Consider the following 16,262-nt stretch of genomic DNA (forward strand, 5'->3'; position numbering starts at 1 on the left):
GGTGCTAAAAATCCCATAATATGAGGGGAAAACTCATTATCTAGCACACTGAAAAACCCTAAATGGAGTATAAATTCTAAGGAGGGCAGGGTCCTAAATTGACCTTGGTTTCTGCTCTATCCTCAGATATAGAAATTGCTTGAGTTTATCTGTTGAATATTTATCTGTGTTTAAGAGCCTAGAATTCAGCCTGGCACATAGCTGGTAGGCAACAAACATTTATTAAAGTACCTGAATTAATGGTGGTGCCCCCCAAAAGGACCAGAGATATAACAGGACATAACAAATTGAAGTGATTTCAATGCTCCACAATGCCACTTTTTTCAGATTTAATTTTCTCCCAATGACTATAAATAAAAACAATCCTGCCAAAACAAGTGGGTTAAGTGGGATTTCTGAGAGAACAACAGTTTTTTCTTTAGATACACTGAACCTTTAAATACATGGAACTCTGTGAGTTAAATATGTAAGGAATAAGATTTCTTTTTAAAATAAAAGCTTCGAAATGTATCTAAGGGATTAACAGACATCCCTAAATTAGATGGTATTACTAATTAACTGCTGATATTCTCCGGTGGCTGGAAAATATTTTGAGAAAGTTTAAGATTCATTTACAGATTTCAAAAAAAATGGAATTACAGCACATCTGAGACAAAAACCCATTATATAAAAAGTAGTACTTGAGTCCACTTCATTAAAAGATTTTTATGACCATAAGTGTAATTGCATCCTCTAGTTTAAAAAAATCTGTAAGTGTAACACCTGCTGAAGTATTTTCAATTCTTTCTCCTATACCTCAAAGAGCTACTGAACACTACCCAGAAGGCATACGTTTGTAAGTAATATTGCTTGATTTACAGAACTCTTTCCAAAGGAAAAATTCAAAACATGGTTATGTGGATATTCAAACAATACTAAGAAAAATACCTGACATTTCTCTCTCATCATTTCTGTAATTAATAAATGAATCTGGCTTGCCCAAACATTAAATTATGAAACCACACTATGCAAAATGCACCTATCACATTTAAAAAGAAGTTAAACCCATATTTATTTAACTAGCACTGTTAAATATTACACAAAACACATTCAAGTGGCAAGTAATTATAATGCAAGCCCTTGCATGGCAATCCAAATTTATTGAACTACTGATGCTAAGTTATACAAAATTGCACCACTTTAATTAAGGCTTTTAGTTTACATTTGGCCACCTCAAAAGTAGTTGTAACATTAGGTTGGTCAATTTAAATACTGTGGCTCCCTGTTGGATAGACACACAATCTTTACACCCAAACATTAATGCATACAAAGCAACAAGGCATTGTTAAATAAAACAGCAATAGTTACTGCAACTTAGGCCTTGTGACCAATTACACATGATTAAAATTACTTCCCACATTCACATCCACAGTACTCTTCCACCATTTAACATCTCAACCAAAACGTTACACATGGGAAACAATCACTAACAGGCAAAAATACTAAACCTGTATATTTGGTATTGCAAATACACTTATGCATGAGCAAGCAGGGGATTCACAGTGAGAATCTACAGCTGCAGAAGCCTGAAAATGATTTACAAAAATTGTTAAATCATTAAAAAATTGTTTGAAAATATACACTTCTTGTTGTAGACCCCCACTGTACACACAACTATAAACATTGTTCCCTATGTAAACAAAAAAGGAAACATATAATAAAAGATTTGAAAAGTCTGGACATTTCCTTCCCAACAGATATTAAAGGCAACGTCTTTAATCTAAGACATTATACTGAAAGGACTATCATATTTTAAAGACAAGATCACTGTCTCCACAGGTTTTTTAAAAATTAAAAAAACTATATAGCTGTGTTAATCAAAGCGCTTATTTGTACAATACAATGATAATGACCTTGAATTTCTTAAAAAAAAATTACAATAAGCTACAAGTATCAAAGAAGCAAAGTTATCTGGAGTAGTCTATATAGGAGCTCTTTGGACTTTCTTTTATTATGCTAAAATAGTGGTGCTTTTAGGATTTACATTATTGTACTCTCCAATACAAAGTATGGGGTGTGTTAAAGTATACAGTACACCATTTTCATACATGTACAACATTGGTGGATGAAAAATGTCTCTTAGCAGTAATACTGGATTGTAGCCTCTGGTTTTACCAGCTGCATACTCTAGGACTATTATATAAGTAAAAATCTCTCTGTGATACTGGAAAGTGATTAGAATGTGCAAACTGATGTAGTAGTTTTCATCCGCCTCTTAAAGGGTACCACCACAGAAAGTCCATTTAAGATGTTGGTAGGTTTAACAAAGTTGGAATGCTGGCACTGTTGAATTGGGCAACAGTTCTTCAGACCTGTCAAAAGGAGAAAATTAATTGAAAACACAGGTTGTAAATAGCACACTAAAGATCAAAAGGACGTATTAAGACAACAGTGCCAAAGTGTCAGAAATAAATATAATACAGCTTCCTATCCTCATCATTACATTATGACCATGTACTATGATTCACAGCAAAGCACGGATAGATATATTCTGCTGCCTTCTTAAATGCCACTCAAGTGGAAGTTGAATGTACTTAAATACAAATTTCTTTGTATTACCTCTCAAAGATTAAAAGCAGGAAAACTAAAAACAAAAACAAAACCCCATATTAAAATTTTACATCAAGTCGACTTGACTAGAATCAAACAGACAGCAATACTAACAAAATGGCTGGTCTGTAAGAGTGTTTATAATCCTAGAATGACATCATGAGTACAGAATGCACATCTAACCAAGCTTTCCAAGACTTTTCTTCCCTACTCTTCCAGTAAGTGGCTAAAAAGCTGGTGTAGAGAAGTCAATAAAATAAATTTATTTCATGAAGGCTCTCTACAGTTGACAGTTATATATATATTAATTCTATAAAACAGATCCTACTTAAAGAGAGATGTCAGAAAAGGCTGTTATTACACTAAAATCTTATCTAACTAAACTTAAAAGGGTAAAATCAGCATTCATCAGTCTGTCATTTATTTATTTACTTTGGATGATTTTCTGTACATATGCCTGGGCTAAAAAAATCCTTCCTTTTTATATTGGTTTTCTGGGAATCAGACTTGCTCCAGAATGTTAATATAGATGTGGCTGATGAAATAATTTCCACAAATGCTTTGAACTTTAAGCCCTCGTTTAGAGACTGAATGAGTTTCCTAAGTTTTCTAAATCTTAGCAGATCGAATGGAGCAAGTTGTAAAGGACAGATGGCAATGTGAGCTCAGGCATAAGTGTGCTGTTAAGAAAGGGCAAGTGGTTGGAAAGGAGAGGATATAAAAAATGAAAAGTTGTATCTCTAAGCAGAAAACCGTAAGTGGAGAGTAGGGACAAAACTCTAGAAAACTACAGAATCAGAGTACTATGGTTGTACAGGGTCATTTAACATGGGAAGAAGCAGAGCTAGTAACACCCGAAACTCCCAAGGGTAAGAATACAGTAAAAAAAAAAATATATGGCTTAATGATACTTGGCAAACAGCAGCTAACAGATGAGGGTTTACCATGGTGCCAGGTACTGAACTAACTGCTTTGAAAGTATTAACTCATTTGATATAACTGTTTTCAAAGACTATGTTATAGTGATGTTTGCTCAATTTTCCTTTGCTGTCTCATCTCAAGGTTGTATCCATGGTTCTCTCTGCCCAGGAACTCTTCACCCTCTAATTTCTACTTTTCCATCTGATTTCAACTTGGATGCTTTCACTATGAGATTTTCCCTGAATCCATAGTTCACATCTGACTGGTTTGGTACCCCAATTAAATACTCTTGATAGTACCCATAATAGCATAGTGACTAATTATGGACTTTGGGAATCAGTTCAAATTCTGAGCCATGTACTCAGATCATTAGATTCAATTCTGACTCTGCTATTCACTAACTATAGGGCTTGAACAATGTTTCTGTGCCTCAGTTCACTCATCTGTAATATGGGAATTATAATAATTCTGCCACACAGAATTGTGAGAATTCAAGTAACATGTAGGCAGTACTTTGTCTGCTACATGATGTCAGGGGTTTTAATTATCGGTAACATGCTGCATTTATTCCGCCAACAGCATTTATAATATTTTGCAATGATTTGTCTGACTTTTACACTAGACCTTAATTAGCTTAAGGCAACAAAGAGAGCAGAGAAGATTGGTTTTGATCATCACTATGTTGTCAGCACAAACCAGTGACCCACTGAGACGTGAATATATACTGGATAAACTCATTTAGAATACTTATGTGGAATAACTTACTTCTCATGATCATATATAGGTGAAATAATTATTTCAATTACTAGGATATCATATTAACTCATAAGAAGTAACCATTTGTTTTCTACAACAGAAAATTCTATACTTGCTTTTTGGACCTTTAATAAAGTTGAGGTTAAAAATTAGAGGAAACAAACAAAACAGAAGAAAAGATAAATTAACATACCTGGCTCAGAGCTACAATGCATTTAGTATATTAAAGCAGCTGACATGACGACTTTTTGCGGGCCTTCCCAGGCACTGGAGTTTTTCTGTTAATTTGTCGCACTAGGTCATAAAAGATCTGCAAACATTTATTAATTTTTTATTTTGATTTGCAGGGAAAACCCCCCCACCCAAAACTACAAGTGAGAGAGTACAATGAAAAAAATTGAACTTTCCATAACTCTTCTCCAGAAAGCAAATATTCTGTTCATTTAAGGAATCAGAGTAAAGCCAGGTATTCCTGTAATTGTCAAGTGCTTTTCTGTTTATTTTTTGGGAGGGCTAACATCATTCTCCTTAAAGTAAATACTGAGTAGCTGCAGAAACCTTAGTTTAGTCAGAACATTTACCATCATCCAAGAGAACAATCCTTTACTCTTCTTTGACTCTATGTATTCTTATTCTACAACATAATTTTAAGTTCCTTTAAGGCAAGAGCCATTCATGCCTTCTTGAATTTGTCTTCATCTTTTACGTAACATTGTTCATACATCTGAAGATTAAATCTGTCTTCCCCACCCCTATTCTTTTCCATCTAATCTTACCTCATTTTATGGTAAATTCTACTGTACCACCAGTGTTTAATAAAGAGGCTCAAATAGTAGTATTGCTTGTTAGCATGCTAATTAACATATTTAATTAACTTGGGGTTGTGTTAATATACACTCATTATTTTCCATTAATTCTGAATGCTAAATTCCAAATCAAGAGTTCTATTACACCATACCTCATTAACATTTATTTTTGATTTTGCAGAGGATTCTAAGAATGCACAGTTGTTCCACTGTCTTGCTAGATTTTGACCTTGTTCCTTTCCTACAACTCTTTCATCTTCCAAGTCACACTTATTACCAACCAGAATCATTGGAACCTAAACGGGTAAAAACAAATAAGTAAACAAATATGCTACATAAATTCAAGTCAAAATTCTAAGAGTCAACCATAAGGATTAGATTTTATTTTATGCCAGAGAAAAACACTAAATTAATAAGGTGTACTAAAACTGATAGTTAAATATAAAAGCATTAACAATTAACTTAAGAACTTGTCACATAAGGGTTTTTTAGAAAACTAGCTATGATCTACTTATAAAAGAGGGAAGAAAAACCTGAAAATTGTTATCAAAACAGACTTTTATTTTAGGCACCCTGTGCAGCACGCAGGATCTTAGCTCCCTGATCAGGGACTGAAGCCATGCTCTTGCAGTGGAAGCACAGACTTAATCACTGGACTGCCAGGGAAGTTCCTCACAACAAACTAATTATAGTAAGAAAACACAAAGCCTTTTAAAAAGGAAATATCATAAAAAGTCAATATATTCCAAAATTTTAAAGTGTTTCTCCAAGGGACATAAATCAATTTCAGATTTTTTGGTTTCTTAACAAGTATTTATCAAATAACTCATTCTCAATTTCATAACACAAAAAAGGAGAAATTTAGAAGGTAGATAAAATTCAAGGTAGAATTTTTAGCTTTTCATATAGTCTAAATGAAAAGCCAAAAATTAAAATCACCTTAACTTACTAAAAATATAGACCATATTAATCATGTTTTTGGACACTACAGGGAAAAATAATCCTTATTCTGTAAAACTCCTATTAATCCTTTAGAGATTGGCTCTCTAGTTTTGGAAAAAATCCAAACTAGAAAATCAAGATTTGTGGCTTTTTAAGGAACAGATACCTAGTATTATACTAATAAATACCTGTTTAATGTAACTGATAGAAAACTATAGTAGTCACCAGAGACACTGGTGAAACAGCTTTACCAACTAAAGCTGCTTTAAGTATGTTAAAGAAGGAAAAGAAAGAAAGTGAAGTCTCTCAGTCGTGCCCAACTGTTTGCGACCCCATGGACAATAGCCTGCAACAAGCTCCTCTGTCCACGGGATTTTCCAGGCAACAGTACTGGAGTGGGTTGCCATTTCCTTCTCTAGGGAATCTTCCCGACCCAGGGATCGAACCCAGGTTTCCTGCATTGTAGATAAATGCTTTACTGTCTGAGCCACCAGGGAAGCCCTAAGTATGTTAAGGTCCCCCCCCCAAAGTCCTCCTGCTTCAGAAGTCCAGGAAATTAGGATATTTCTAATAGGTGCTCCCAAGCTCTAGAAATATTTGCTATAATTAAACTATACCTAGTACAGTGGTTCTTAAAAGTGTGATGCCCAGACCGGTAGCACCAATACCACCTGGAAATACGTTAGAAATGCAAATTTCTGAGCCCTATTCCAGACCTACTGAATCAGAAACTCTGGGAGTGGGACCTGACAATCTGTTTTAACTAGCTCTACAGGTGATTCTGATGCAAGATGAATTTATATACATAGCGTGAAGAGTAATTTAAAAAAATCTTTTGTAGTTTCCTACAGGGTTAAACTCCATTATGGTGTACTCGGAAGGGGCATGTTACTTAACATTAGAATTGAATATATTTATTGGCTTTCTTGCTGCTTCTGTCATAGTTGTTTGAGATGTGTTCACATGTTGTTCTGATTCCTATTAAAAAGGCTCTTAAATCTACCAGAACGTCATCTGCTCTATTAGTAATATTTGCCACTGACACCTCTCCCCCTTCTCCACCAAATGCAAGATTTAAAAATATGAAGGGAAAAAAATAGGAAGGATATAGATTTTATTTTACACAAGAGGAAGGTATTTCTCACTTTTTACACTATATATAGGCGTTAAAGGTACGTTTTTCCCTTTCAAAGAAAAAGCTTTTGAAAAACAAACTCCTCAAAATAGATGAAGTTTAAATTGGATTTAAATTCAAACTTTTAAATCGGATATCACTACAATAAGTGTTTGAAAGAAAATATATTTATTATGAAGCCATCTTACATCATCCGTGTCTTTAACTCGAAGTATCTGTTCTCTCAGATCTTGTAAATCATTAAATGTGGACTGTGCTGTGATGGAATAAACTAACGCAAAGCCTTGTCCATTTTTCATGTACAAATCCCTCATTGCTGTGAATTGTTCCTACAGTCGAAAGAAAAGAATCATTTTAAAAAAATAATGTTTTGACAGTTAATTTGACAATTTTCAAAGTCTATAATTAGAGCTCAAAGAATGTAGTAGTGTTATGTAACATCTCTTAAAACTGTAGTCTGTGGCTATTTGAAAAATTGGTATTTCAAGAAATAAGTGTTTTATTTAAAAATAATACACCAGGGCAGATTTATGTGCAGTAAATGCACTCAAGTGGAAATGTCCCATCTTCAAATGCTGCTTGAAAGCAGCTTTTCAAGACACCATATGGAAGGCACCCAAATCGAATCACCATTACTCACAGCTAGCTCACAATGCTCCAGTTATCCGAGGTCCGCCAGCAAGTTACCTATATGGTGCCATTTTCCCACACTTCCTCTTTCGCTAGACTGTAAGCTTTTGAGTGTAAGAATACAAGCCACGACATGTATCAGGTACTCAAACATTAGATGAACGAATACCACACATCCAGAGTAAATCTTCCCTTCACTTTCAGATACCATCAGATCTAGCTGTTCTGTAAATATACTGAAGGATGAAAGATACTATTCAAAATACTTCACAGTCACTGAGGAATCTCAGGCATTTTCCACATTACTCAATATATGGAAATATAGTCTAACTTACATTAAAAGTAGTAGTGAAGGTATGAAAATTTTCATACAAATTTTCTACTTATTTCTTCAGTAAATGACCCATGCACACAAGAAAAGAATTCAAGAGGATAAGACAGCTTTAAGATTTAATGCAAGCCTTACTTTTAAATAATGTTTGTCTATAAGAATGCTAGCATTTATAAGGTCAATACTGCACAAGTTATGCATATACTTTGGTATTGTTTTACATACCGTTCCTGCAGTATCCAAGATTTCAAGCATACACTGCTGTGCATCTACTTCAACTTGCTAGGGAGGAAATTAAGGTAGATCTTCATTTTTTTTCCTGTATATAAGACTACTTTAATATGTATAATATTAATACGATATTTAAAACAGACACAGATTATAGCAACTTTGATACTAATCTCAAGTAATACATACTTTAATGAAACAGGAGAAAAAAATAGCTGGATAACTAAAGTCTACTGACCCTCAAACTGCATTAAGTGGAAAAACCATGAGTTCTCAATTTAATATAAGGATATCTACAAGATATACAAGCTCCAACCTCAATGTGAATTACTCAGCAGTTAACTCTGGAGAGGAAATAATTTCAAATCAGCTCAAAAAATTTTTATTTAATGCAGTAATAGTTCCAATAATGTCAGAAGTAACTATCTATATAAATTCTGCCACGCTTTAGATATACTTTCCTTTTGCTTATAACTACATCCCCTTCACTATATTGGAACAAAGTTTTTGGTAGCAAGGAAGGACAGCTATCAAATAAATTATATATCTATATATCCCTGTTACCCTTTAAACCTAACATTTCCTAGGAAAAAAAGATACAGATGCAGAAAAAAGAGTAATGCTGCCTCAGAGCTGGGGTCCAGAAAGGGTTTCTAGTTTTAGCAGACTGTGGACACAGAAGAGGAATGGAAACACAGTGTCTGCACCGCAGCAGGGGCCAGGCTGGCTGCTTTAAGGTGGCGGGTAATTCTCTCCCTTCTAAATTAAAAATGTCTGCATATTAAGTTTTATTGTCACGTGTTATATAAATGAACTTAGAAATAAACTTTTCTACTATTATGAGCAGTGGAACTTTCTCAAGGAATTGTAAATAGGAAGGTTAGGGAGACTTTTGTACTTACATCTTTATATAAAAAGCAGGGAGCCTGAGAGTCATTCAAGTCTTTGGTGGGCAGAAAGAGGGGAGAAACATGGAACTACCACCTGAAGTGGATGTCTCCACTCTAAAGTCAAATAGCAACAAATTACAACTTGGGGGTCAGTGTAAACCTAAAATTCTTTGTGAGCAAGAAAGAGAGATAAAGCAAGAGTGATTAAGATTCTTGGTAAACATGCAATGCCAGGAAATAGTCAGATGTGAGTTCTACCCACTAATTTTATAAATTAACTCTGTTCCTCATCCTATACTCTATAGACAACATTTAATATTTATTAAGCTAAAAACAATAATTTATGTTTACAGTAAAGTTGAAAGCAAAGGCCTTCTAAAGTAACATACCTTTCTATAAGAATCTTCTATCGTAGGATCATATTTTTCAACAAAAATTCCTTGAACAAACTGTACAGTCTGAAAAAAATTAACATACCATTATACTCCCTCAAAAAGAACAAATCCAAGTCTGCACATTCAAAAATATTAATTTCACTTAAGTAGTTATACCACTGATAAAAAAAAAAAATAACCACAACTACCTTTGAACATAAATATTTGGTGGGAAAATTACTTCAGAAAGCTTTTTTAAAAAATTAATAATCATAACATTCTGTTATGGGTAGGTCTAAATTTAGAGCTCATATATTTAAAAATTGTTAAATGGTTCCTATTTCAGTTTTAGGGCCTAAATGTGAATTTTAGTTAGAAAGTGGCTAATTATTTGGTGAACACACATACGTGCACACTCACAATGCCTCCCCATCACTTTGGATATATTTACAAATGAAAACACAGTTCATACTCCATTGTACACACTTCTCAGTTTGATCCAAGCAAGTCAAATTCTGTGCTGGGTGTTTATGTGACAAATAAATGGCAAAGTAAGATGGTCAGTCTATCTTGAGGTGGGGCTTTGCTGAACTCTGAACTATTCACCAAGTTTCTTCCCCTAAGTTTCTCCCCTTCCTACCTACCATTGTCAAGTTGTGTCTTCCTTCTTACTTTACTATTTCTTGATATAAAAAACACTGTGGGACAGTCAAAGGTAAACTTTGAAAAAAGTTTTTAAAATATAGTTATTCAATTTTTATAACATAAAATTTATATTTTAAGCCGACTCACAATGAAATGGACCAAAATTTATTTCTATCTTGCTCTGAAATGCAGACAGACATAGGCTTGTATGTGCTGAAGCCCAAACTGGGCTTAAGTCCAAATTGTATTCTGGTCTGGAGCCCATGTTGAAGAGAGAATATGATCTACTCAGATACAACTAAAAGTTGACTAAATTATAAGAAAAATATATTACTTCTAAAATCAATGAGATTTCACCTTAACAAAAAAAATAAGCAAACCCTAACACTCAACAGAAAAAGAACATGTCTTAAGAGTGAATAGCTTGGGTACAGTGAGAATGTCTTACCAGAGCAGATTTTCCAACGCCTCCAGAGCCAAGAACGACTAGCTTATACTCACGCATGGTGCAAACTTATAAAAGCTAGTACCTTATTAAGAAAAAAAAAAAAAAGAATTCTTAAGTAATATCTTTGCATTCATGTGCCTCTTATATAAACAAAACATTCAAGCATTTATTTAAAATGACTACTATACCATACCAAGATGGAGCATTTCATAAACAAACTTACTAAAAGATGCTACTGGTAGGGCTCTTTATAAAACATCACAAGAAAGAAATTGCAGAATTCTAGACGTGATTCTTAGTCCTATCCTATATTCAGTTACTATAAAATACTCTATCAAGAAAAAAGGGGGGGCACTGAAAAACTGAATTAAGGGGCATTCTGTTGGCTAAAAGATGGCAGTGATAGACATGTTATCTCTTTTCTGAACCACCTGTAATCCTGAATCACAAGTACTTGAGGTCTACTAAGTACAAGGATATCCCCAATGAACAGCAAATAAAATTCCTGCCCTCAACTGAGCTAACTTTCTGGTAAAGATGAACAGGACAGACGAGGGATTTGCAAACAAATCCAACCCCCTGTTTTTGTACATAAAGCTTTATTGAAATACAGCCACATCCATTCATTTGTGTATTGTCTGTGGCTGCTGTCTTGTAATGGCAGAGTTAAGTCCTTTTAACAGAAGCTATCTGGTCCACAGAGTCTAAAATATTTACTATTAATATGAAGCATTCACAGAAAAAACTTGCTGGCCTCTGAGATACATAAATGGTAAATGAGTTAGCAGAGAAAGTTGACCAAATATCTATTACTGAAGTTTGTGTGCGTGTGTGTGTGAGAGAAGGTTGAGGGTGGTGTGTGGTTGGGGTGGCACAGAGAATCAAAAGTAAATCTCAAGAACATGAGTGTCCAGACCGATAAAAGTCTACTGAGTGTTCGGTATGATGAAACAGGGGAAATCAAATAAACATAAAACCTAAAAGAAACAATCCATAGCAAGGCTCATCATTTTAAAATTTCAGCTTACTATTGAGAGAGAAAGAAGCTCCTGAAAGTTTCCAGGATGGGGAATAACATGAGAATACAAAGCTCCCACATTTCTAGGGAAAAAAATAATAATTTGCCAGTGGCTATGGTACAAAAGTAGCCACCAGACCAGGCTTTAAATCCTCTTCAATCAAGAGATGACAGTTCTTTACTTATAGTAACACAATACCAGGACTGGTCTGAACACATTTAACCCACCAATAACCATTTACTTTAGTGAATATGCTTCTGTGATCAGCCTATTATTGATAGCCTCTTACTTCTGAACGTCAGTCAATTAAGAATGGGCTCACTTTGACATATTTCTTTGTATTAAACCTCTTTATATGTTCTTTCCTTCTGGTCCATACTCTTGGAAGAAATCCTGTGCTTTATCTATCTGGTAGCTCAGATGGTAAAACAATCTCCCAGCAACGCAGAAGACCCAGGAGACCTGGGTTCAATCCCTAGGTTCGATCCCTAGGTTGGGAAGATCCCCCAGAGAAGGAAGTGGCAATCCACTTCAGTATTCTTGCCTGGAGAATTCCATGGACAGAGGAGCCTCGAACAGGGCTACAGTCCATGGGGTTGCCAAAGGGTAGGACACGACTGAGCAACGAACACTACTACTACATGCCATCCTTTTATTTCTCCTTAGGATGCCGTGTTTAATACCAAGGACGACTTTTCAAAAATTTCTCCTTCACTTGTGCCTTTAAATACATAGATCACGTACTATATTTTTCTCCATTCCTTAATTGGGGGGTGGGGATTGGGGGAGCTGGAAGAGACCAAATTAAAAAAATACCAAAAAAGTCAGTTGCTAACTTTCCCACTTACTAGTTGCTATATTTTATTTCTAAACTTAGTGAACTTATCATTCCTAAACACTTCTCTCCAGTCCTGGAACACTGTCTCCTTAATTTTTGTGAACTGCACAGTTCTTACCAGATATTTCATGAAAAAAGATATTAAATAAAAGTTGAACCACCTTTCAGTTTCAAGAATATCCCACATGGTAGTGTGCATTTAATTTATGACAAGTTGTTTTCTGTAAATGTGTAGCTGAAGTCAGATTTATTTATTTTAAAGTCATTTAAAAATAGGATTACTTAGGTGGTAATTCTATTCAGTTCCATGTAGACATTATCCAACCACACAGACCTACATTAATATTTGAGAAATATTTAAGAATAAACTTAGGACTCTAATGAAAGACACCTTCAAATTTGTGTTTCTTAACCCAGCTAGAGGGAACATGGTAACTTTGGGGTCAATTATTTACTAAACAGCATCCCAAAGAGCAAATCAATTAACTTTAACACAAACAGACTTATTTCCCTGCATCTTTTATCCTTTAGGTAGCTGGGCTGTGCCACTTTTTGATTCACTTCTTTGCAATTGTTATAACTTAAAAAAAAAAGAGAGACTTCAGTGAACACCCAGCAAAATGCCAACAATCAGCAACTGTCTCACTTGACTGACACTGCTTTTACAGTTGGTAATTAATTCATTCCTGCCTTTGAAAGTTTGTGGATCTTTGGACTTTGAAATTCCCTAAAGACTCTGTAAGACTAGTAGTCTGCTCTGTTCAGGGCAGGCAATATCAGACCAGGGTAGCTTTTCCTTAAGTAATCAATAACTTCAGCTATTGAATGGTGTTGCTCATTCTTTGATAGTCCACTTAAGATCCTCAGCTGGCATCATTCCAAATGATGCCCTCAGACAAACAAGCGTACTGAATGGGCTGCCTGTGTTCAACTTGTTTGTTCTTAGATTTTGCTATCACATGAGTCAGTAACGACAATGATGGGAGCTCCAATCAGTCCCTTGAACTCACACTGTTAAATCTGTTATTCTAGGATTTATACCAAGTAGGTTTTTGTATAAGGCAATTTAGGCTTTTGATTTTGGCCTGGAGTGTACTATTTAATACATATTTTTGCCATTAGTTCATAATTCTTCAGCTACTTGCTTTGTTTTTTGTTAGTCTACTTGTGCAAAATTTTGTCTCATGTTCTGTTTTGTCCTGAACTGTTTTGTTTACATTCACTGTATAAAGGAGAGCTGTTTGGAATGGATGGACACGTAGGTCTGAAAAGCCTCCAGTGAAATTCAAACTGGCCCCAAGCACTAAAGGTTGAAGATGAGTACAATCAGTGACCAATTTAGGCAAAGGTGAGTGATGGGCCAAACTTCACCGTGGGTCACTCACTTTCATGACAGCATTACAGGGTCATGAACTGTGGGGCTAATTATGGGGCACCTTCCTAACTTCTGCTTGGTCAAGAGACCTGAAGATCTGTTTGTAAGAACACATTTGTTAAAAAGAATTTTTTAAACTCTTTCTGTGCTGCTATAATGGTGCACACGAAAGTCCCAGTTGATGTTCTCAAGAGCATCAATAATGCTGAAAGGAGAGGCAAGTGCCAGCTTCTTACTAGGCTTGCTCCAGTAGGTGTCTGTGCTAATATGATAATGAAGCATGATTACACTGCTGCTGCTGCTAAGTCGCGTCAGTCGTGTCTGACTCTGTGCGACCCCATAGACGGCAGCCCACCAGGCTCCGCCGTCCCTGGGATACTCCAGGCAAGAACACTGGAGTGGGTTGCCATTTCCTTCTCCAATGCATGAAAGTGAAAAGTGGAAGTGAAGTTGCTCAGTCGTGTCCGACTTTTAGGGACCCCATAGACTGCAGCCTACCAGGCTCCTCCGTCCATGGATTTTCCAGGCAAGAGTACTGGAGTCGGGTGCCATCACCTTCTCCGATGATTACACTAGTGAATTTGAAATCAATGATTGCAGAGTTGAGAAAACTGTTGTGAACCTCACAGGCAGGTCAAACAAGTGTGGAGTGATCAGCCCCTAGATTTGAGGTGCCACTAAAAGATCTAGAAAAATGGCAGAATAATATGCTCCTAACCTGTCAGTATGGTTTCACTGAACTGACAACTTCAGCTGGCATCACGGACCATGAAGAAGCAAGATAAAAACACAGGAGAGAAATTCCTGGGATTCTTTTTCTAGGGATAATACAAATATGAAAATAAAACGCCTCAACGGAAAAAAAAAATTAAAAGCACACTTATATCATATCATATTCCCTCATAGCTCAGTTGGTAAAGATCCGCCTGCAATGCAGGAAACCTCGGTTTGATTCCTGGGTTGGGAAGATACCCTGGAGAAGGGATAGGCTACCCACTCCAGTATTCTTGGGCTTCCCTTATGGCTCAGCTGGTAAAGAATCCACCTGCAATGCAGGAGACCTGGGTTCGATCCCTGGGTTGGGAAGATCCCTTGGAGAAGGGAAAGGCTACCCACTCCAGTATTCTGGACTGGAGAATTCCATGGACTGTGTCGCAAAGAGTCAGACACAACTGAGCGACCTTTACTTTCACTTACTTTCATTTTCACTTTATATCATATTGAGGAATAACTTACATCCAGTAAACAAGTAGATCTTAAGCATACAGTTAAATGAATTTTGGCATATGACAATACCCTCCAACCTCAAACACATCTCTCATTAACATTTAAAACACTTCCATTATCCAAACAGTTCCCAATGTATCTCTTTCCAGTTAATTACCCCAACACCCTTTTTTTTTGACTCTAGTGATCTCTTTCTTATTTGTCAAGGCCATACCTTTTCTAGGAAAAACTTCTGTGTCTTTTATAAACTTCCAATATAATCTTTTGACTCTTGCACTTACATCGGTAAATTACAAAAATGGGGACTTTGACAACTACATACAGCGTAACAACAGGACTTACGGCCAACTTTTAAAATGTAAAAATTAACACTTTCAAAGGAATTATAAACACACAAAAATTATGAGAAAAAATAACATTCAATAATCAACTCCTCTAATTGGTATTCCAAAGAGTCAAAATAAGATGACTAAGACAGCCTTCCTTTACTCCCCTGCTCAAACCTTTGGAAACCTACCCTCTCTGAACAATTGTCTTTTTATACTTCCCAAAATGCCTTTCTATTCCACTTACTCCTTGACCATACCACTGAAATGCACTACCTTTCTTGACAGTTTTTTAGCAAAGAAATGTCTTAAATTGCTGGAGTAGAAAGAAGTCAGAGCTGTAGAAACTGAATTTAAAAACTGGTCTAGAGTTTAGTTGGAGTAATGTTTAAAGATTTTTCTAAATCTCAGGTAGACAAACAGAAATTTGTTGTAGAATCCCAACTGAATTACTAAGTACTTAATTTTATCATAGAAGAAAGAGATTAAGAGCAGGACAGTAAAGACCAGATTCAAACAGTCCAGCACATTAAAAAAAACTGGCCTCGAGAGAAGAAAAATCTATTTAGGAAATATACTATTTCAGGGGTAGATTGGTCAACATTTAAAACTATAAACAAAATGAACACAGGAAACAAAATTAAAAAATTAACTTCAGGAAATTTGAAAGAGAAACATGTTCTTTCTTTCTGTAAATGGTCTAAAGACCTGAACAGGAAACTGAAAATGAAAAACTGGCAACTCTACAGTAGTTGAGCATTTTCAGAGATCCTCACAAAGTA

At 35.5% G+C, this 16,262-nt stretch overlaps 1 protein-coding gene across 5 annotated transcripts in view; it reads right to left on the reverse strand.

Annotated features, from left to right (window-relative positions):
• Positions 1 to 1,021: 1,021 nt before the first annotated feature.
• The window catches only part of RAP1B (RAP1B, member of RAS oncogene family), a 44,289-nt gene continuing 29,048 nt past the window's right edge, over positions 1,022 to 16,262 (reverse strand). For 3 of the 5 annotated variants that reach the window (XM_086400087.1, XM_086400088.1, XM_086400091.1), the window contains exons 2-8: positions 10,696 to 10,777; positions 9,618 to 9,686; positions 8,336 to 8,392; positions 7,338 to 7,478; positions 5,225 to 5,368; positions 4,460 to 4,576; positions 1,022 to 2,351 (exon numbers count right to left, since the gene is read on the reverse strand). In XM_086400087.1, coding sequence (XP_086256213.1) covers positions 4,490 to 4,576; positions 5,225 to 5,368; positions 7,338 to 7,478; positions 8,336 to 8,392; positions 9,618 to 9,686; positions 10,696 to 10,752 — 555 coding nt within the window. In that variant the 5' untranslated portion in view covers positions 10,753 to 10,777 and the 3' untranslated portion in view covers positions 1,022 to 2,351; positions 4,460 to 4,489. Of the gene's footprint in view, positions 2,352 to 4,459; positions 4,577 to 5,224; positions 5,369 to 7,337; positions 7,479 to 8,335; positions 8,393 to 9,240; positions 9,397 to 9,617; positions 9,687 to 10,695; positions 10,778 to 14,645; positions 14,746 to 16,262 lie in introns of those variants that run through there. The other 2 variants (XM_086400089.1, XM_086400092.1) reach the window with 2 other exon arrangements.

This window comes from Bos grunniens, chromosome 5 (assembly GCF_055505025.1).
Source record: "Bos grunniens cultivar Pamir isolate PY7600 chromosome 5, Bosgru_T2T1.0, whole genome shotgun sequence".
In the NCBI taxonomy this organism is placed as follows: domain Eukaryota; kingdom Metazoa; phylum Chordata; class Mammalia; order Artiodactyla; family Bovidae; genus Bos; species Bos grunniens.